Below are 23,531 nucleotides of genomic sequence, written 5' to 3' on the forward strand. Positions count from 1 at the left end.
ATGTAATTACTGTTTTGAATCGGAAACTCGTTTTTGAAAATGCATTTAAAATGCAGTTCTATATCTTGTGTTCACCGTTCTGACAATCGGACAATGTTATTCCAAGAAATGCTTTCAAGAGGTTTAGAAAAACTGTGATTGGATGGCGTCATGGGTATAATTGGTCATCACTGGAATCTTATAGTACCCCCCAATTTCTTTACTTTTTTCCCAAGTTTTGGGAAGGGATCACCATTACCTGGCTTTCCAAACAAGGTGCATGAGTTGAGGAGCGAACTGAGGTAAAGAGGAAATTCAGCAACACTCCCATGTTTTGGACTAAACTTTTCCATCCACTGTGAGTGGCAGAATAGTTTCGCAACACATTCGACAGACAGTGGGTTCATTTTTCTACAAAACGTCCTGCTTTTTAGTCTCTTTTTTCCCTTTTTTTATTATTATTTTTTACACTTTTTTAGTCTTTTTACTTCTGACTGAATTACAAATAGATCTACACAGACAGGACATCCTGACCCTGACCAGCCCAACAAACACTATGTCCACTCACACTCACCCTTTCATGTGCCTGTTCTGTCTGTGTTGCTGTTCTGTCTGTCATGTTGCTGTTCTGTCTGTGTTGCTGTTCTGTCTGTCATGTTGCTGTTCTGTCTGTGTTCCTGTTCTGTCTGTCATGTTGCTGTTCTGTCTGTGTTGCTGTTCTGTCTGTGTTCCAGTTCTGTCTGTCATGTTGCTGTTCTGTCTGTGTTCCTGTTCTGTCTGTCATGTTGCTGTTCTGTCTGTCATGTTCCTATTCTGTCTGTGTTCCTGTTCTGTCTGTCATGTTGCTGTTATGTCTGTCATGTTCCTGTTCTGTCTGTCATGTTGCTGTTCTGTCTGTCATGTGCCTATTCTGTCTGTGTTCCTGTTCTGTCTGTCATGTTGCTGTTCTGTCTGTGTTCCTGTTCTGTCTGTCATGTTGCTGTTCTGTCTGTCATGTGCCTATTCTGTCTGTCATGTTGCTGTTCTGTCTGTGTTCCTGTTCTGTCTGTCATGTTGCTGTTCTGTCTGTCATGTGCCTATTCTGTCTGTGTTCCTGTTCTGTCTGTCATGTTGCTGTTCTGTCTGTGTTCCTGTTCTGTCTGTCATGTTGCTGTTCTGTCTGTGTTCCAGTTCTGTCTGTCATGTTGCTGTTCTGTCTGTGTTCCTGTTCTTCATGTTGCTGTTCTGTCTGTGTTCCAGTTCTGTCTGTCATGTTGCTGTTCTGTCTGTGTTCCTGTTCTGTCTGTCATGTTGCTGTTCTGTCTGTCATGTGCCTATTCTGTCTGTGTTCCTGTTCTGTCTGTCATGTTGCTGTTCTGTCTGTGTTCCTGTTCTGTCTGTCATGTTGCTGTTCTGTCTGTCATGTTGCTGTTCTGTCTGTGTTCCTGTTCTGTCTGTCATGTTGCTGTTCTGTCTGTCATGTTCCTGTTCTGTCTGTCATGTTGCTGTTCTGTCTGTCATGTGCCTATTCTCAAATCAAATCAAATTTATTTATATAGCCTGTTCTGTACATCAGCTGTTCTGTCTGTGTTCCTGTTCTGTCTGTCATGTTGCTGTTCTGTCTGTCATGTTGCTGTTCTGTCTGTCATGTTGCTGTTCTGTCTGTCATGTGCCTGTTCTGTCTGTCATGTGCCTGTTCTGTCTGTCATGTTGCTGTTCTGTCTGTCATGTTGCTGTTCTGTCTGTCATGTTGTGGCTGTGTTCCTCTGAATGTGCCTGTTCCTGTCATGCCTGTTCTGTCTAATGTTGCTGTTCTGTCTGTCATGGTCTGTCTGTGTTCTTGTTCTGTGTCATGTTCCTGTTCTGTCTGTCATGTTGCTGTTCTGTCTGTCATGTTGCTGTTCTGTCTGATGTTCCTGTTCTGTCTGTCTGTGTTCCTGTTCTGGTCAAGCTGTTCTGTCTGTGTTCCTAAATGACTGTCATGTTCCTGTTCTGTCTGTCATGTTAGTTCTGTCTGTCATGTTGCTGTTCTGTCTGTCAAACTGTTCTGATGTCATGTTGCTGTTCTGTCTGTCATGTTGCTGTTCTGTCTGTGTTCCTGTTCTGTCTGTCATGTTCCTGTTCTGTCTGTCATGTTGCTGTTCTGTCTGTCATGTTGCTGTTCTGTCTGTGTTGCTGTTCTGTCTGTGTTCCTGTTCTGTCTGTCATGTTCCTGTTCTGTCTGTCATGTTGCTGTTCTGTCTGTCATGTTGCTGTTCTGTCTGTTCTGTCTGTCATGTCTGCCTGTTCTGTCTGTCATGTTGCTGTTCTGTCTGTCATGTTGCTGTTCTGTCTGTCATGTTGCTGTTCTGTCTGTGTTCCTGTTCTGTCTGTCATGTTCCTGTTCTGTCTGTCATGTTGCTGTTCTGTCTGTCATGTTGCTGTTCTGTCTGTCATGTTGCTGTTCTGTCTGTGTTCCTGTTCTGTCTGTCATGTTCCTGTTCTGTCTGTCATGTTCCTGTTCTGTCTGTCATGTTGCTGTTCTGTCTGTCACGTTGCTGTTCTGTCTGTGTTCCTGTTCTGTCTGTCATGTTGCTGTTCTGTCTGTCATGTTGCTGTTCTGTCTGTCATGTTGCTGTTCTGTCTGTCATGTTCTGTGCTGTTCTGTCTGTCTGTTCTGTCTGTTCTGTCTGTCATGTTCCTGTTCTGTCTGTCATGTTGCTGTTCTGTCTGTCATGTTGCTGTTCTGTCTGTCATGTTCCTGTTCTGTCTGTCATGTTGCTGTTCTGTCTGTCATGTTGCTGTTCTGTCTGTGTTCCTGTTCTGTCTGTCATGTTCCTGTTCTGTCTGTCATGTTCCTGTTCTGTCTGTCATGTTGCTGTTCTGTCTGTCATGTTCCTGTTCTGTCTGTCATGTTGCTGTTCTGTCTGTCATGTTGCTGTTCTGTCTGTGTTCCTGTTCTGTCTGTCATGTTCCTGTTCTGTCTGTCATGTTGCTGTTCTGTCTGTCATGTTGCTGTTCTGTCTGTCATGTTGCTGTTCTGTCTGTCATGTTCCTGTTCTGTCTGTCATGTTCCTGTTCTGTCTGTCATGTTCTTCTGTCTGTTGCTGTTCTGTCTGTGTTCCTGTTCTGTCTGTCATGTTCCTGTTCTGTCTGTCATGTTCCTGTTCTGTCTGTCATGTTCCTGTTCTGTCTGTCATGTTGCTGTTCTGTCTGTCATGTTGCTGTTCTGTCTGTGTTCCTGTTCTGTCTGTCATGTTGCTGTTCTGTCTGTCATGTTGCTGTTCTGTCTGTCATGTTGCTGTTCTGTCTGTCATGTTCCTGTTCTGTCTGTGTTCCTGTTCTGTCTGTCATGTTGCTGTTCTGTCTGTCATGTGCCTGTTCTGTCTGTCATGTTGCTGTTCTGTCTGTCATGTTGCTGTTCTGTCTGTCATGTTGCTGTTCTGTCTGTCATGTTGCTGTTCTGCTTCTTTCTTCCATGTTGCTCCTCTGTGTTTGTCTGAGATCATTGGCAGTATGCTGCTGCTAAGATATATTTAGTTTTTTGTCCAGTAACTAGGCTGTCTTACTATGTTTAGTGAATCCTCTGCCCAGCACAAACTTGGGATGCATCTGCACCCTACACCCTATATAGTGCACTACTGAGGACAAAGTACAATACACTGACTGCACAAAACATTAAGAACACCTTCCTAATATTGAGATGCACCTCATTTTGCTCTCAGAACAGCCTTAATTCATCAGGGCATGGACTCTACAAGGTGTCGAAAGCGTTCCACAGGGTTGCTGGCCCATGTGGACTCCAATGCTTCCCACAGTTGTGTCAAGTTGGCTGGATGTCCATTGGTTGGTGGACCATTTGTGATACACATGGGAAACTGTTGAGTGTGAAAAACCCTGCAGCGTTGCAGTTCTTCACACACTCAAATCGGTGTGCTTGGCACTTACTGCCATACTCTGTTCAAAGGCACTTAAATATTTTGTCTTGTTTATTCACCCTCTGAATAGCACGCATACACAATCTATGTCTCAATTGTCTCAAGGCTTAAAAATCCTCCTTTAACCTGTCTCCTCCCCTTCATCTATACTGATTGAAGTGGATTTAACAAGTGGCATCAATAAGGGATCCTAGCTTTCACCTGGATTCACCTGGTCAGTTTCTCTCATGGAAAGAGCAGGTGTTCCTAATGTTTTGTCCACTCAGTGCATGCCTGCGCTCTGTGCCAGACATAGAAATGGGAATGCCACAATGCAGGGCATGTCTAACATTCTGTATAGAAATTGCATCACCATCAAACTAATGAAAGCAACTCCGGTGAAGAACTACAATTTCTATAGTTGCACGTGGTCTAGCTTTGCTGTCATATGCTACTTTAATGTCTGTCACCTACAAGCATGTGCACCATGCAGCCTGTGGTTGAGGAAGCATCAAGCCTGCATCCCATTGGCCATTGCACTGGTTCCTGACCCCTACAGTTGAGAAACAGGTTCTCAGACACAGAGAGGTCTGGAACCTTTGCAATACATGCTGGAATTTCTACGTTGTCAGCTGGCCAGCTTAGAACAACTCAAGTTTTCGTTGACCATCTTAAGAACATCGACTTACTTTCAGGGAAGCATCTCATTCTCTTTATTTGAGTGTAATTGTAGGTAACAGTATGCCAGCGGTTGTTTCCATTTGAATACACTCCCGGTGAACAGGCTGTTGTGATTTATCAGATTAGGTTTCAGACGTACTGGAGTGGCTCTATGTCTCTGGTCTTCCATGTCGTCATGAGTGCAGTGAACCTCCACGGCTCTATAACCAGCATCACCACCTCCTCTCTCTACCTGACAGATGGGGAGATCACCTCCAAGCCCATGGTGTTGTTCCTTGGGCCCTGGAGTGTAGGCAAGTCCTCCATGATCAACTACCTGCTTGGCCTGAAGGACAGCCCCTACCAGCTGTACACAGGTAAGCCCCTTCAAACTTCAGCTGGTTTCTGATATACATGTTTTTTCACCTGGTTTCTGGTGCACCTGTTTTTTCACCTGGTTTCTGATGTACCTGTTTTTCATATCAAATCAATATATTTGTCACATGTGCAGAATACAACAGGTGTAGTAGATCTTACTGTGAAATACTTACTTACAAGCCCTTAACCAACAATGCAGTTTTAAGAAAATATAGTTAAGAAAATATTTAGTAAATAAAGTATTTTTTAAAGTTACACAATAAAATATAAATAACGAGGCTATATACAGGAGGTACCAGTACCGAGTCAATGTGCGGTTAGTTGAGGTAATTGACGTCATTTAGGTTTTTCACCTGGTTTCTGATGTACTTAACTCTTCACTCTACCTACTTACTCCTCCTCTTCTGTTCTATCATCTTCTCTCATTCTTCTCTGCATCTTCTCCTCTTTCCTGTTCCCCTTTTCCATCCCCCTCTCTCACATCTTTCTCCCGTCTTTCTCTCCCTCTGTATGCCAGGTGCTGAGCCCACTACCTCTGAGTTCACTGTGATCATGCACGGCGAGAAGACCCGCTCCATAGAGGGTATCGTCATGGCGGCCGACAGCTCGCGCTCCTTCTCGCCCCTGGAGAAGTTTGGGCAGAGCTTTCTTGAGAAGCTGATTGGCATTGAGATGCCCCACAAGCTGCTGGAGCGCGTCACCTTCGTGGACACGCCTGGAATCATTGAGAACCGCAAGCAGCAGGAGAGAGGTAAGGCACACAGAGAGCAGGAGAGAGGTAAGGCACACAGAGAGCAGGAGAGAGGTAAGGCACACAGAGAGCAGGAGAGAGGTAAGGCACACAGAGAGCAGGAGAGAGGTAAGGCACACAGAGAGCAGGAGAGAGGTAAGGCACACAGAGAGCAGGAGAGAGGTAAGGCACACAGAGAGCAGGAGAGAGGTAAGGCACACAGAGAGCAGGAGAGCTGAAGATCTTGTAGCAAATTCAGGCAGCAGCACGACCGGGGCTCAAACACAAGTCATTGCGACTGTCAGTCCAACAGCTTTGCCATGGCTGTTTTTCTAAGTTTCATCGCTACAGTATCTTCAGTTCAAATTCACATGAACATGAAATATTAAACATGATCACCTCTTATCATCAGATAGACCGAGGAATTTTAAGACAGTGGTGACCCCTAAAAACCTGTCAACCTCTAAGATTTATGTTACACAATTAGACCTATACATCTATCTACATCAATAAATAATAATCAGTGTTATGTAATAATAATATACATTCATAAGATTCTTAAGATGTAAGTCGCTCTGGATAAGAGCGTCTGATAAATGCCTAAAATAGAAAAATTGACATTTAGAATCAATCTAGCCTCATTTGTGTTAAATGGCATGCAACCGTGACTCCTGACTGTCGAAGACATTGGTGTTAAATGGCATGCAACCGTGACTCCTGACTGTCGAAGACATTGGTGTTAAATGGAATGCAACCATGACTCCTGACTGTCGAAGACATTGGTGTTAAATGGAATGCAACCATGACTCCTGACTGTCGAAGACATTGGTGTTAAATGGAATGCAACCATGACTCCTGACTGTTCAAGACATTGATGTTTAAATGACCCTGTTTCTACCTCCTCCCTCCAGGCTATCCCTTCAACGATGTGTGCCAGTGGTTCATCGATCGTGCCGACCTCATCTTCGTGACCTTTGACCCCACCAAGCTGGACGTGGGCCTGGAGCTGGAGATGCTCTTCCGCCAGCTGAAGGGCCGTGAGTCCCAGATCCGCATCATCCTCAACAAGGCAGACAACCTGGCCACCCAGGACTTGATGCGTGTCTATGGTGCCCTCTTCTGGTCGCTAGCACCCCTCATCAACGTCACAGAGCCCCCAAGGGTCTACGTCAGCTCTTTCTGGCCTTTCGACTACGCACCCGACACCAGTCGCGAGCTGTTTAAGCGCGAGGAGATCTCCCTCTTGGAAGACCTCAACCAGGTAATTGAGAACCGCATGGAGAACAAGATCGCCTTCATCCGCCAGCATGCCATCCGGGTGCGCATCCATGCACTTCTGGTGGACCGCTACGTTCAGACCTTCAAGGACAAGATGAGCTACTTCAGTGACCCGGACCTGGTGTTCAAGGAGATCGTGGACGACCCGGACAAGTTCTTCATCTTCAAGTCCATCCTGGCCAAGACCAACGTGAGCAAGTTCGACCTGCCCAACCGTGAAGCCTACCAGGACTTCTTCGGTGTGAATCCGATTGGCAGTTTCAAGTCCCTGTCCGCCCAGTGCTCCTACTCAGGCGGCTGCCTGCTGGACAAGATCGAGAAGGCCATCACCAGTGAGCTGCCTGGTCTTCTAAGCAGCATCAACCCAGGCAAGGCCCCCCCCGGCCTGTCCTCCTGCGAGGCCACTGGATGCGGAGACAAGCCTAAGAACCGCTATCGGAAAAACTGATAGAATACGAGAGAGAGGAGGAGGGAAGAGAAGAAAGGAAGAAGAGGAGGTGTGAAGGAGTGATAAAGGAAAAAGCGGAACGGTGACATTTGTCAGACCCCCGGTCTTGTCAGAAGCCTGTAATGTTGTTGTTTGAGGAGACAGAGAAGGGAAGGGTTCATTTAGAGGGTTGTTTCTCAGGAGAACAAGAGGTGGTGGTGTGTTGAGGGTTTGGGGAGAGGAAGAGATGGAGGGAGGAAGGGTTTGTGTGTATGATTTGGCAGCTGAGAATAATAGTTGCTTGGAGAGATGAGAAGATTACAGAATAACTCATCTCCCTCCTCTCTCCCTTGCACAACCACAATGAACTGTCTGTGATTGCAGGAAAAATATGTAAAATTGTATAAAAATACAAAATGGTGAGACTGAAACAGTCTACCACCAGCTCCCTTGTATGTGAATAAAATGGGAAATTGGAAACAGGAGTTGCCAATTTGTTTTATAAAATCTTATTTGAAAAATGCATTGCAGCAGGTCTCAATTCTCTGCGACGTTCTTTGTCTTTCTTTTTGAAGTCTGGGTTCAGTCCTTTCCACAGACATTAGATCTGGATCAGTTTTCTCTCCTATGAAGGCATTATAAGCTCAGCCTTTAGGTGTAATAACACTGTCAAGATACCTTTTAACACTGCATGTTAGATGACAGATGGTATTTATTTAATAACAGATGATATCATAGGTGCATGTATTTACATTTCTCAATGTTCCCTTAAACAACTGACAAACCTTATGGTGCAGTCCCAACAAACTCTATGTACGGTGCTGTAAGATGGTCCACTCTCTTGGCCATCTTTGTTTTATATGCTTCTTCTCGCTCTCAGGTTGTTGACAGCCTGTGATATGAGCAGAGACGAATGAGGAAGCGAGACATCCAACTCCCTTATTTTTTCTGGTTCATATGCAGTCCATGAACTAAGTAGACCAGACCCAGCTGTTATCACATTGGTGTCTATGGGAGAACACCCCTTAAGCAGACCGGAACTGTGACCATTTTTTTCCATGGTAAAAGGCCTGAGTGGGACATCTTCATTTATCCACCATCTTTGATATGAGCAGTGTCTTGAATGCAGATGTCAGGGTCATGATCTTCACATCCTATTGGTGGTAGGGTGGGGTGATGGGGTGGGGGTTTGGGTGTACTCTGATTCACTTCTTAACTATGCTTACTTTGCTGTTGTTTGAGTATATACATTTGCTGGCTTAGTTGCCAGGTCTGTTTGTGCTTTAGCCCTTCTATCATATCGCATGACAAAGTACAAACAGAGAAGAGTTGGCTAAAGCACAAACAAGTCTGGCAACCCATCCATGAATCTTCCATTGTCTGATAGGAATTCAATATTGTATTTCAAAGTTTTCTTTCTCCTTTAAAATGATACGCTTGCCAGCTGTTTAGCTGAATGACCAACAGGATATAAAAGGGAAACAGGTTACATGAATGATGGAGAACCTTCTCATGGTGTGACAGTAAATAAACCAAATGATGTGTGTTTGAGTGTGACATGTATGTCTTTATCCATTTCTTCTGCAGGTTAGCGAGTCATTTACAGGTCTGGTAATAATCATGTATCTTTCATCCCCACTGTACATAGTTCAACATTACACGAGTAGCCAATCATTACAAAACATAGATTGTTACACAGTTATATATTTATTACACAGTATAATGACACATTGCAACACACACAAACTAGTGCCAAGAGGTTGTATTGGGTTTTCTGAGAAAGATTGTTGAGTAACTCCCTCTCAGAGGATGCATCCTTTAGTTCAAATTTAATTTATTGCCTTCATGCGCTCTAGAACAGTGGGACTTCCTCTGCTCTTTAGGGAGGGGTAAAGAAGAGAAGTAGAAGGGAGGAGTGAACAGATTCATGACTATTGGCAGCCCTTTGACCCCTGACCTCTGTGAGAGTTGAGGGCTGTGGGTAGAAGTCACCCAAAGGCTCAGATCTAGGATCAGCTTACCCTCACCTAACCTTAACCATCAGGGGGAAGAATGCAACACTGACCTCAGATCAGGGTCTAGGTGCACCTTCATCCTACTCTAAGCTGAGGCTGCTGAGCTGAACTCCAGACCTGAGGTCACTCCTCTCCTGCTACAGCCAGGTGGGGATCAACTGGGGTCTATTCAGTGATGTGAAACATTCTAAATGTTGTTGATCGAAGTAGAATGAATAGAGCTGATATGACTCCCTGTTCTATCTGACAGGCAATCAGATTTGTTCTACTCAAAACATTTCCATCAGATTTGTTCTACTCAAAACATTTCCATCAGATTTGTTCTACTCAAAACATTTCCATCAGATTTGTTCTACTCAAAACATTTCTATCAGATTTGTTCTACTCAAAACATTTCTATCTGAACGTTCTGGAACATTACATCCTCTTGAACAGGCCTCTGATGCTGCATGGGAGGTGCATGGCTCACGAACAACATTAGAATGAGTAATTGGTGTCCTCAACTCTAAAGTTTGTAGTAGCAAAAATCATTTTGGGTGCCGGGTTCAAAAGGCAAAATACACTGGACAAAAGGAAAAATCTGCACTCACTGAAATATTCTTTAAGTTTGAATGTATTTTTTTAGCAGCAGAGCGTTTTGGCAACAGCCTTCGTCTGAACAATATAATTTTATTCTCCACTAACATTAGACGTCCAATCCCTTCTGTTAACAAACTAGTCACTTATCCTCACCCTCTCTTCCTAACCTTCACTGACCATTGTTGATCAACAGGGCCTTACAATGTTTTATTGCAAAAAAGGGAAAAAAGGAAGAAAAAAATCTGTGAGAATTTTACTGCAGTGATAAAAAATGGATTCCCCTAAATAAAGCATGTGTACAATACTGTGCCTCTGTCCGCTCTGCTCTCCATGCACTGTGTTCCACACGTTTGGTTTGGCGTTTGTAGACCTCGTAGTTAACTGTAGTTACAGGGCATGTCCAGCAGAGAGAGATATGTGGTACAGTAGCCTACAGACCACATGGTTCAGTACAGTATTCTACTGTACACACGGTTCAGTACAGTATTCTACTGTACACATGGTTCAGTACAGTATTCTACTGTACACACGGTTCAGTACAGTATTCTACTGTACACACGGTTCAGTACAGTATCCTACTGTACACACGGTTCAGTACAGTATTCTACTGTACACACGGTTCAGTAGAGCATTCTACAGTACACACGGTTCAGTAGAGCATTCTACTGTACACACGGTTCAGTACAGTATTCTACTGTACACACGGTTCAGTAGAGTATTCTACTGTACACACGGTTCAGTACAGTATTCTACTGTACACACGGTTCAGTACAGTATTCTACTGTACACACGGTTCAGTACAGTATTCTACTGTACACACGGTTCAGTACAGTATTCTACTGTACACATGGTTCAGTACAGTATTCTACTGTACACACGGTTCAGTACAGTATTCTACTGTACGCACGGTTCAGTACAGTATTCTACTGTACGCACGGTTCCGTACAGTATTCTACTGTACACACGGTTCAGTACAGTATTCTACTGTACGCACGGTTCAGTACAGTATTCTACTGTACGCACGGTTCCGTACAGTATTCTACTGTACGCACGGTTCAGTACAGTATTCTACTGTACGCACGGTTCAGTACAGTATTCTACTGTACACACGGTTCAGTACAGTATTCTACAGTACACACGGTTCAGTACAGTATCCTACTGTACACACGGTGCAGTACAGTATCCTACTGTACACACGGTTCAGTACAGTATTCTACTGTACACACGGTTCAGTACAGTATCCTACTGTACACACGGTTCAGTACAGTATTCTACAGTACACACGGTTCAGTACAGTATTCTACTGTACACACGGTTCAGTACAGTATTCTACAGTACACACGGTTCAGTACAGTATTCTACTGTACACACGGTTCAGTACAGTATTCTACTGTACACACGGTTCAGTACAGTATTCTACAGTACACACGGTTCAGTACAGTATTCTACTGTACACACGGTTCAGTACAGTATTCTACAGTACACACGGTTCAGTACAGTATTCTACTGTACACACGGTTCAGTACAGTATTCTACTGTACACATGGTTCAGTACAGTATTCTACAGTACACATGGTTCAGTACAGTATTCTACAGTACACATGGTTCAGTACAGTATCCTACTGTACACATGGTTCAGTACAGTATCCTACTGTACACATGGTTCAGTACAGTATCCTACAGTACACATGACTCAGTACAATATCCTACAGTACACATGACTCAGTACAGTAGCCTACAGTACACATGGTTCAGTACAATATCCTACTGTACACATTATTCAGTACAGTAGCCTACAGTACACATGATTCAGTACAGTATCCTACAGTACACATGACTCAGTACAGTAGCCTACAGTACACATGGTTCAGTACAGTATCTTACAGTATACATAACTCAGTACAGTAGCCTACAGTACACATGATTCAATACAGTAGCCTACAGTACACATCGTTCAGTACAGTATTCTACTGTATACATGGTTCAGTACAGTATCCTACTGTACACATGGTTCAGTGCAGTATCCTACTGTACACATGATTCAGTACAATAGCTGACAGTACACATGACTCAGTACAGTAGGCTACAGTACACATGGTTCAGGCTACAGTACTCAGTACAGCCTACATAGCCTGTAGTACACAATGTAGGCTACATGTACAGTAGCCTACAGTACAGTAGCCTACAGTACACATGATTCAGTACAATAGCTGAGAGTACACATGATTCAGTACAATAGCCTACAGAACACATGATTCAGTACAGTAGCCTACAGTACACATACATCAGTACAGTAGCCTACAGTACACATAATTCAGTACAATAGCTGACAGTTCACATGATTCAGTACAATAGCTGACAGTACACATGAATCAGTATAATAGCCTACAGAACACATGATTCAGTACAGTAGCCTACAGTACACATAAATCAGTACAGTAGCCTACAGTACACATAATTCAGTACAATAGCTGACAGTTCACATGATTCAGTACAATAGCTGACAGTACACATGATTCCGTACAGTAGCCTACAGTACACATAATTCAGTACAGTAGCCTACAGTACACATGATTCAGTACAATAGCCTACAGAACACATGATTCAGTACAGTAACCTACAGTACACATAAATCAGTACAGTAGCCTACAGTACACATAATTCAGTACAATAGCTGACAGTTCACATGATTCAGTACAATAGCTGACAGTTCACATGATTCAGTACAATAGCTGACAGTACATAATGTATCTGCATGATTCAGTTTCAGCATGTCTACATTGTGCATATATTCTGCTTAGCCTGATGGTGAGATCATAGCTCCCCACTTTGAAAGAGAGGTAAAGCCCAATGACTTGAACACAGGTATATTTACACAACAGTAGTTTTGTTCACTGTTCTCTGATGAAAGGGAAAGTGAAAGGGGATACAAGTGTCAAGGTGCCTTCTGGTTGTAGTTGTTGTTTACGTTTACTGTGGTAACTAAGAGACACACAGTGCATGCAGACACACACACATACATATTCATAGTTCTTCACATCTCAAGTCACCTCCAGATTGAGTTCTCTCAAGTCCTGACTCTCTCTCTCCCTCCCCTTCCTCTTCCTCCCTCATCTGTCGTTCTCCTTCATCTCCTCTCCCTGGAATGTGTAATACTCTGACGTCTGAGAATGTCTGAACTCATTACTGGTGTGAACATGCTGGACAGGCTGAGGATTTCCCTCTCGTTCTGTTAGGAGGGGATAACCTGCATGCCTGTCTGTCTGTGTGTGTCTGGCTACCTGACTGCCTGTACATGTGTGTATGTGTCTCTGCGTGCATCTGTGTGTGTCTGGCTACCTGACTGCCTGTACATGTGCGTATGTGTCTCTGCGTGCATGTGTGTGTGTCTGGCTACCTGACTGCCTGTACATGTGTGTATGTGTCTCTGCGTGCATGTGTGTGTGTCTGGCTACCTGACTGCCTGTACATGTGTGTATGTGTCTCTGCGATCATGTGTGTGTGTCTGGCTACCTGACTGCCTGTATATGTGTGTATGTGTCTCTGCGTGCATGTGTGTGTGTCTGGCTACCTGACTGCCTGTACATGTGTGTATGTGTCTCTGCGTGCATGTGTGTGTGTCTGGCTACCTGACTGCCTGTACATGTGTGTATGTGTCTCTGCGTGCATGTGTGTGTGTGCGTACTTGTACCTGCATCCATGTGTGATCTCTCTACCACCTTTACATGTTATTATACACTAGCCAAGTGTGTCTGTAAGCACTCTCTCTAATCCTCATCCATCTCCAAGCTTTATCTTGGCCGGGTCGCAGTTGTAAATGAGAACTTGTTCTCAACTGGCCTACCTGGTTAAAGGTGAAATAAAAACTAAATAAAGCCTGACCAGGTTCAGGTGAGCTCTAAAGGTGTCCTCCTCTGTTCTGTTTAATATAATCCACCCTCTTCCTCTCTGATATCCTCAACCCTACAGGGCTACAGACTGGAAAGACCAAACAGGAGACAGTAATCCCACTGCCAGCCTGATCTCTCAACCTGACATACACACACGAACAAATTAATGCGCGCACACACACACACAAACTAATAAATTAATGTGCGCGCGTGCGCACACACACACACACGCACACACACACACACACACACACACACACACACACACACACACACACACACACACACACACACACACACACACACACACACACACACACACACACACACACACACACACACCATTTGAGTCATCAGTCTACAGTGAAGGGCTGACTCAGCAGGGGTTTTACTGGAGTGTGAGGTGAGTGTGTGTCACATACTGCAACTTCAATCATTAAGGGCTCAATCATTAAGGGCTCAATCATTGAGGAATCTGTAACGCATGATCTTTACAGATTTAATAGAGCCCTGCATTTAGGGTGGGTGTACATTAGTGGGGATATTTAGAATACATCTCCTGAGATGGAAGATAACTCAGGAGAAGTGGTTGTGAATAAACCAGGGCATAATACAGTCATATTAACCACATCCAAAAATGGCACCTATTCCCTTTGTAGTACATTATGTTTGATCCCGGCCCATAGGGCTCTGGTTAAAAGTAGTGCACTTTATAGGGAATATGGTGCCCTTTGGGGCATACATTTCATGTTGGTTATAGCATATTCCATGGGTGCAACTTTGGTTTTTGTGGGGGGGGGGCATAATTTGTAATCCAGTCGGATTAACACTCCAAACAGCCTACCCGACCAATTGGAGGCGTCCACATGGTCCTAAAGCACACCGTTGCCTCGTTTCGTATCACATTCCAATGATAGAACTGGGGGGGACAAAACTGCATCCCCAGTGAAAGTTGCACCCATGGCATATTAAGTGTTTGCAGGTGAGAGTTATCTTCTTAATAATAAAGAGGAGCGACCCATGTTGTGATGTGAGACAGAGCTGGTAGCAGCAACGGCCTATCCCTGGCTGTCAGATGTCCCTCCGTTGTTTGCTGTGTTAGTTTGCCTAGAGATTCTTTATATAGCCGTGGCTGAAAGCCTGGCACCCTTCTCTTCTGTCTCTATGTTTGGGATACAGTGCTTGACAACAAAGCGCAGGGCAGGTTATTTGTCGTTCCCACGAATCCAACCGGAAGGAGCAGGAAGTTACTCAAAACTGGACTTCCCTTCGCACGTCAAGCGGATGGCCTCAATATTCCTTTGATGGAAAAAGGTAATCAAATGTCATACTTGAGTAAAAGTAAAGAAATGACTCAAGTAAAAGTCACCCAGTAAAGTACTACTTGAGTAAACGTATTTGGTTTTACATATACTTAAGTATCAAAAGTAAATGTAATTGCTAAAATATACTTAAGTATCGAAATTAAAAGGCATTTGTATAAATGATTTCAAATTACCTATATTAAGCAAACCAGACCCAACAATTGTTTTTAATTATTTTTATTTTACAGATAGCCAGGGTAGTGGCGATATTAGCATGTAAATCTTGGTGGGGCAAACCTTTAATTGTTTTTTAGATGCATGCCAGCAAAGTCACAACACAACGCTAAACAATACATTCATTGCACTATAATGGTGACAAGCGGTGCCCACAAACTGTTAGGGCCTACATAAAGCTATCCCAACAGCAGAACTTTCTTTTCAGCACCATGGAGTGAATTCTTACCACCGCTACACCTGGCTATCAGCGGAGCCTTGTCTGGCAGCGAAACAATTCATTCAGCCTCGTTTATTGCCTTTTTAAAAAACATAGCTGATACGGCTGACATGCTTAAACAAATGTGGTTTTAAGATCTACAAACTATGGCGTAAGGCATGGGTGTCAAACTCTGGCCCGTGGGCCAAATTTGGCCCGCGGGGTAATTATATTTGGCCCGCGAGACAATACCAAATTACTACTAGAGCTGGCCCGCCGGTATTATACAGCGCATTCACCACTAATACTACGAATCCCATAATGCTCTGCTGTTTTCGCGCGCCAATCAGGACAGGACCCAGAAACGCTCTCTCCTCTGTGACAGTAGTCATAGCAACATAGACGCTACAACTGTCAGCGAGCTAACCCTTCCCAAAAATGGCGAAAAGAAAGGCAGAAAACAGGAGCTTTCTGGACAAGTGGGAGGCAGAATATCTGTTTACATATGTAAAAGACAAACCTGTTTGTCTTGTTTGTGGAGTCAACGTGGCTGTAAGTAAGGAGTACAACATTAGACGACACTATGAAACGAAACACCATGACAAATACAAGGACCTGGACATGACTCAAAGGAGCCAGAAAGTAGAGGAGATGAAAAGAAGTTTGGTTTCACAACAGAATATGTTTAAAAAAGCCACATCACAAAGCGAGGCTGCTGTAAAGGCTAGTTATATAGTGGCAGCAGAGATCGCAAAATCAGCCCGGCCCTTTAATGAGGGAGAGTTCATGAAAAAGTGCATGATGAAGGTTTGTGACCTCGTATGCCCAGAGAAAAAACAAGCATTTTCAAACGTGAGCCTGAGCAGGAACACAGTAGCTGATCGCACATGTGATCTTGCCACCAATCTGTATGACCAGCTGATGGAAAAGGGAAAAGATTTTGTTGCGTTCTCCCTCGCTGTGGATGAGAGCTGCGACGCATCTGATACTGCTCAGCTGTCAGTCTTCATCCGTGGAGTGGACTCAAATCTGTGTGTTACGGAGGAGCTATTAGGATTCAAATCAATGCATGGCACAACCACAGGAAAGGAAATCTTTGAGGAGGTTTCCAAATGTGTAACTGAAATAAAGCTGCCGTGGGATAAACTCGTTGGATTAACGACAGATGGTGCGCCAGCGATGTGCGGTAAAAAGAGTGGACTGGTGGGCATGGTTCGGGAGAAGATGCGGGAAGAGAACTGTGCAGGTGAGCTAACTGTTTACCACTGCATCATACATCAGGAAGCACTGTGTGCCAAAGCCCTAAAGATGGAACATGTTATGACCACAGTAACACAGGTAGTTAACTTTATAAGAGCCAAAGGTCTAAATCACTGCCAGTTTAAATATTTTCTGGAGGAGTGTGGTTCGGAATACGCAGACGTGCCGTATCACACAGAGGTGAGATGGCTAAGCAGAGGAAAAGTACTGAACAGATGTTTCGAGCTGCGTGAGGAAATATGTCAATTCCTGGAAACCAAAGGGAAGGATACAGCAGAGCTCCGGGAGCAAAAGTTCCTGTGTGAGCTGGCCTTTCTCTGTGACATCTCGAGCCATCTCGATGCGCTGAACCTGCAGCTTCAGGGGCGGGGGCGCATCATCACAGACATGTACGCTGCAGTGAGGGCCTTCAAAACTAAACTGTGCCTGTGGGAGAATCAGATGCTGCAAGGAAACCCTTGCCATTTTCCCTGCTGCCAATCCATAAAAGCGCAGATCTCTACCGCCGTGTTCCCATGCGCACAGTTTGCTGAAAAACTCAGTGTTCTCGCCGCTGAGTTTAGCCGGCGATTTGCCGACTTCGATGCCCAGAAATGCAAGTTTGAACTGCTTAGTAATCCCTTCGCAGTTGATGTGGAAAATGCACCAACCAACATCCAAATGGAGCTGATTGAACTCCAGTGCAACGACACGCTGAAGTCAAAGTATGATGCTGTGGGCGCCGCACAGTTTCCACGGTTCATCCCTGACACAATGCCTCAGCTCCGCACCCAAGCTGCTCAGATGCTCTCCATGTTCGGCAGCACTTATCTATGCGAGCAACTTTTCTCCTCGATGAAGATGACCAAAACAACTCACAGGAGACGTCTGACTGATGAACATCTTCGCTCGATACTGAGGATTTCTTCAGCTCAGAGCTTGAGCCCAGACATTGATGAACTAGCATCCAAGAAGAGATGCCAGGTATCTGGCTTGGGCACATCAGATTAGACCAGTGTGCAATAATTAACGTTTTCTTTATGCACTTTTTCTTGCTACAAGGCATGGGCTTGAATGGTTGATTGATTTATTATCATTTTATTTGTAAAATTATTAGCCAGTGGAAAAAGTTTATTTTGGTATTTAAATCAGAAGGCTGCAAATAGAAAAGAGGCATACAATTTTTATTTACATTTTATTTATTTAATAAATGAATGCCATTGATGTGTTTTTTCATTTGAAATTCGATTTTGCATGTCTCCACTATTAAATTATATATTGTATGGTAATAAGCGATGCTTGTTCCATATTCAATGTTAAAGCAAAACTTGTTTGGGTCCATATTAAAAGGTTCATTTGTTCAATGTTGGCCCGTGACTTTGTTCAGGTTTTACATTTTGGCCCACTGGGTATTTGAGTTTGACACCCCTGGCGTAAGGGAACGATGAGCGGATAAGAGGTCATCCTTATTTCCGATTAAGACATTAATGAGCGAGCTAAGATGAACGTAGTCAATATAACTATTTGTTCATCACTTTTTAAATGTATTCAGAACATGGGCAGCTCTTATAGTATTCTCCCTGTACACCAAATCAGAACAGTAGGATAAGTACAGGGGATATATAAGCAGACAATGAAAGCTCTTACAATACTTGATGATGACATTTCTCTAAAACAGGTTATAGGCTACATGTGCACCACCAAGTCAGAACAGTAGGCTAAAGTTATGAGGGGGAAATAGACCAAATAATTAAGGTGAGGCACATGGGCTACGAACAGCTTACTAAATAACATACACTTAGTATTACTTTATTGGCTACAGTATACATTGCTCCTTGGCATATTACATCACTTATGCAGCAACATACAATACATTTTTGGACTCACCGTTGTGCTGTGCTCACTTGAACAGGAAGGTGGTGCGGCAGTCCTTCTTGTGGGCAAATCTTGGCATGAAACTTTGTCATCAAAGTCTGGCATTCTCTGGATTCATGACAACTGCTTTCAAGACAACTGGGAACTCTGAAAAAACAAGGTTGAATCATAATGTCAGTGATCTTCAGATTGGAGCTCTAGAAAGAAGCCCGAGTTCCCGACTTGGAATTCCGAGCTGGATGACAGTTCAAAAGTCCTGTATTTTTTCAGAGTTCCCAGTTGTCTTGAACTCACTGAAGCTGTATTTCTCAGTTCAGAGTTCCCAGTTGTCTTGAACTCACTGAAGTCTGATATTTCCCAGTTCAGCGTTTCCAGTTGTTTTGAAGGCGACAGAAGTCATGCTGGATTGACCGCATGGTCAATGCATTCAACCTTTTCTGGCCCATGGTGTTGAATGTGAATGTTTATCCTTTTAAGTTTGGAAAATACCCTTAAACCCAGACTTGGACCACAAGCAGGCAAGCAGGCAGGGGAATAGCAGGCAGGGGAATAGCAGGCAGGGGAATAGCAGGCAGAGGAATAGCAGGCAGGGGAATAGCAGGCAGAGGAATAGCAGGCAGGGGAATAGCAGGCAGGGGAATAGCAGGCAGGGGAATAGCAGGCAGAGGAATAGCAGGCAGGGGAATAGCAGGCAGGGGAATAGCAGGCAGGGGAATAGGCAGGGGAAGGGAGGAATAGCAGGCAGGCAGGGGAATAGCAGGCAGGGGAATAGCAGGAAGAGAATAGCAGGAAAGGGAATAGCAGGAAGGAATAGCAGGAATAGCAGGGGAATAGCAGGCAGGGGAATAGCAGGCAGGGGAATAGCAGGCAGGGGAATAGCAGGCAGGGGAATAGCAGGCAGGGGAATAGCAGGCAGGGGAATAGCAGGCAGGGGAATAGCAGGCAGGGGAATAGCAGGCAGAGGAATAGCAGGCAGGGGAATAGCAGGCAGGGGAATAGCAGGCAGGGGAATAGGCAGGGGAATAGCAGGCAGGGGAATAGCAGGCAGGCAGCAGGAATAGGCAGGGGCAGGCAGGGGAATAGCAGGCAGGGGAATAGCAGGAGGAATAGCAGGCAGGGGAATAGCAGGCAGGGGAATAGCAGGAAGGAGAATAGCAGGAAGGGGAATAGCAGGAAGGGGAATAGCAGGGGAATAGCAGGGGAATAGCAGGAAGGGGAATAGCAGGCAGGGGAATAGCAGTTAGGGGAATTGCAGGCAGGGGAATAGCAGGCAGGGGAATAGCAGGCAGGGGAATAGCAGGCAGGGGAATAGCAGGCAGGGGAATAGCAGGCAGGGGAATAGCAGGCAGGGGAATAGCAGGCAGGGGAATAGCAGGAAGGAGAATAGCAGGCAGGGGAATAGCAGTTAGGGGAATTGCAGGCAGGGGAATAGCAGGCAGGGGAATAGCAGGCAGGGGAATAGCAGGCAGATGAATAGCAGGCAGGGGAATAGCAGGCAGGGGAATAGCAGGCAGGGGAATAGCAGGAATAGCAGGCAGAGGAATAGCAGGCAGGGGAATAGCAGGCAGGGGAATAGCAGGCAGGGGGAATAGCAGGAAGGGAGAATAGCAGGGGGAATAGCAGGCAGGGGAATAGCAGGCAGGGGAATAGCAGGCAGGGGAATAGCAGGCAGGGGAATAGCAGGCAGGGGAAGCGAAATACTAATTGCTTTGCAACGCTTGCAGTTGCCACTGATTCCTTCCAACCCACTCATTGTTGAATTTGCAATTTCCAACTTGTTGTGTAATGTTTATGTCCAATGGCCGATGACCACCAATACGTTTTATCTAGAATTTCTCTTCATATGACAATGATTGAAAACGATTTGCCAGTGTCAATGTGATTCATGATGATGACTACTTGTCTTACTTGCTAGCTAAGATTTTGAAAGTATGATGTTGACATGTACAATCAAAGCTACGGTAGATATAATGTGATTTGACGTAATTTTATCTGTGGCCAACGACCTTGAGCCTTTTTGGATGGGCACTTCTATGTAAATCTATGGCAGCACCCAAGGGGCTTGAACTTTCTAGCTCTCCCTGTAGATTTTGCAGTGATGTAGTGTCCCCATGAGTGACGGAACACTGAGCCAATCATGGTACAACTATAGAAGATTACTAACCCCTACACTCTGTATTTTCCGCTGGCTGCCCCTCCACCACAAAAAGCATTGAACCAGGCTGAAACACCTGCAAATGTGTTTTTACATTGTTTGCAAACTGATATGTGTCACACAGTAATGCTAAAATAACATGCGAAACAGGCAGGGCTCAAACCAGGTGGGACTCTGCCCCACCAGCCCTGAATGATGGGTCGCCACTGAGCCAGGGGCATTCTCCAACACTTAGACACCATGTACAAACAAAGCATTTGTGTTTAGTGAGTCTGCCAGATCAGAGGCAGTAGGGATGACTAGGGATGTTCTCTGTTTAGTGAGTCTGCCAGATCAGAGGCAGTAGGGATGACTAGGGATGTTCTCTGTTTAGTGAGTCTGCCAGATCAGAGGCAGTAGGGATGACTAGGGATGTTCTCTGTTTAGTGAGTCTGTCAGATCAGAGGCAGTAGGGATGACTAGGGATGTTCTCTGTTTAGTGAGTCTGCCAGATCAGAGGCAGTAGGGATGACTAGGGATGTTCTCTGTTTAGTGAGTCTGCCAGATCAGAGGCAGCAGGGATGACTAGGGATGTTCTCTGTTTAGTGAGTCTGCCAGATCAGAGGCAGTAGGGATGACTAGGGATGTTCTCTGTTTAGTGAGTCTGTCAGATCAGAGGCAGTAGGGATGACTAGGGATGTTCTCTGTTTAGTGAGTCTGCCAGATCAGAGGCAGTAGGGATGACTAGGGATGTTCTCTGTTTAGTGAGTCTGTCAGATCAGAGGCAGTAGGGATGACTAGGGATGTTCTCTGTTTAGTGAGTCTGCCAGATCAGAGGCAGTAGGGATGACTAGGGATGTTCTCTGTTTAGTGAGTCTGCCAGATCAGAGGCAGTAGGGATGACTAGGGATGTTCTCTGTTTAGTGAGTCTGCCAGATCAGAGGCAGTAGGGATGACTAGGGATGTTCTCTGTTTAGTGAGTCTGTCAGATCAGAGGCAGTAGGGATGACTAGGGATGTTCTCTGTTTAGTGAGTCTGTCAGATCAGAGGCAGTAGGGATGACTAGGGATGTTCTCTGTTTAGTGAGTCTGTCAGATCAGCGGCAGTAGGGATGACTAGGTTCTCTTGATAAGTGTGTGAATTGGACCATCTTCCTTCCTGCTAAACATTCTAAATGTAATGAGTACTTTTGGGTGTCAGGGAACATGTAAAAGGTACATGATATTCTTCAGGATTGTAGTAAAGTTGTCAAAAATATTAGTAGAACCTCAAAAACGGCTTCAGTAGTTCTTTAAAGTACTTTACTTAAGTAATTTACACCACTGCAATATTCAACTGTAAAGTTCACTCCTAGACTACAGTTGAAGCCTACATACAGTAGCCTATACAAACCTTCCAATGTCACTTTCTAAGTCTATAATGAATGCATGGGGAGGAGTGCATAATAAATAGAGAATAAATAGAGCAATAGAAATGACAGGTGATATTAATAGATTTAGTGGGCTAACATTTCCCATGACATTTGATTGTAATAGTTTGTTCCCAATATTGAAGACTGGGGACATGGCACCGTTAATAATATCATAAGGGAGATGTTCTCTCTGGGGGTTGCTGCTGTCTTTGTTCAAGGCTGCACCCCGCCCTAGCACGCCTCCATACTCACTTTGTCATGGTTCCACGAATACCCCCCACACTACGGATAAAAACACCGGTGGTCTCGGTAACATCGGTGGTAGTGAGTGAAAAGCCCACATCTCTTCGAGAATGTGGCTGGCGAGGTGAGGGCGTGCTCCGACGCGCTCTGACGCGCTCACTGCGGGTAAAAAAGAAAAGGACACCCCACCTATCCCTGAATACGTGCTCGCCACCCTCCAGTCTTTCCCTTTCTCGCTTTTGCGTGCACGCACCTAAACACGTCCGCCCCCCTGTCACTACTCTCGTCCCTCTCTGACCCACAGTCAGTCGCACACATTTATACACAGGCGGGTGGACGGCGGGTTCTGAAATCTCCGTGAAGATGGTGGTACCGGGGCCGTTTTTTTTTAACTGTGCTTAGATAGCTCACATAACGCTTTACAGCGGTATCCATTGTGCCTCTTCTGGAAAGAAAGACCGACGAATGGCCAGACAACGGGGAATAGAAGAACATCTCAAAGGGATAGAGAGGATCGGACGGGAAGTGCGTTTAAATAGCTAAACCCGCAAATCTGCCTTGAATACAATTGAAGTATTTGGACAGAAGAAACAGACGTCTGCTTCTTCATGCAATTGTGTTAAAGTGGGGGATCAAGGAGCCGCTTGTCTGTTCAGGGAGGACTCGGTGTCCGGGGGATACGGGGAGGGGAGAAAGCTGGTAATTAGCCCATATTCTCCACTTGCTATTCGTCTGCGACTCAATGGGAAGAATAGTGGCGTGGGAAAAGTTTCCATCAAACGAGCAAAGGAGGACGGAAAGGGGCTGCATACAACCAAGACTGGCTTCCGCCGTGGCCCTGTATGGATGGCAGACTGAAGTTTACTGACAATTCAATTGCCGGTCACTCGTGGAATTATGGGAGAAATCAGTGCCAGTTATCATGAAATTAAAATAAATGTTATGTTGACTTGACTGTTCTTGTATTATCAAAACAATATTTACGCAACACAGACTGAGCATGGGCTGGATCCAATAAAGTAGGTATTTGCGCGTGTAGGCTTACACTTGATCTCCAATTCAATTGTAGGTCTACTACATT

General features: G+C 44.7%; 1 protein-coding gene across 1 annotated transcript in view; it reads left to right on the forward strand.

The window, feature by feature from the left end:
* LOC139401884 (sarcalumenin-like) overlaps positions 1-7,807 on the forward strand; it is a 35,924-nt gene extending 28,117 nt beyond the window's left edge. Inside the window, exons 4-6 of the mRNA XM_071145884.1 lie at positions 4,775-4,891; positions 5,410-5,643; positions 6,534-7,807. Coding sequence (XP_071001985.1) covers positions 4,775-4,891; positions 5,410-5,643; positions 6,534-7,348 — 1,166 coding nt within the window. The 3' untranslated portion in view covers positions 7,349-7,807. The remainder of the gene's footprint in view (positions 1-4,774; positions 4,892-5,409; positions 5,644-6,533) is intronic.
* Positions 7,808-23,531: the final 15,724 nt, after the last annotated feature.

This window comes from Oncorhynchus clarkii, unplaced genomic scaffold, assembly GCF_045791955.1.
Source record: "Oncorhynchus clarkii lewisi isolate Uvic-CL-2024 unplaced genomic scaffold, UVic_Ocla_1.0 unplaced_contig_544_pilon_pilon, whole genome shotgun sequence".
In the NCBI taxonomy this organism is placed as follows: Eukaryota; Metazoa; Chordata; class Actinopteri; order Salmoniformes; family Salmonidae; genus Oncorhynchus; species Oncorhynchus clarkii.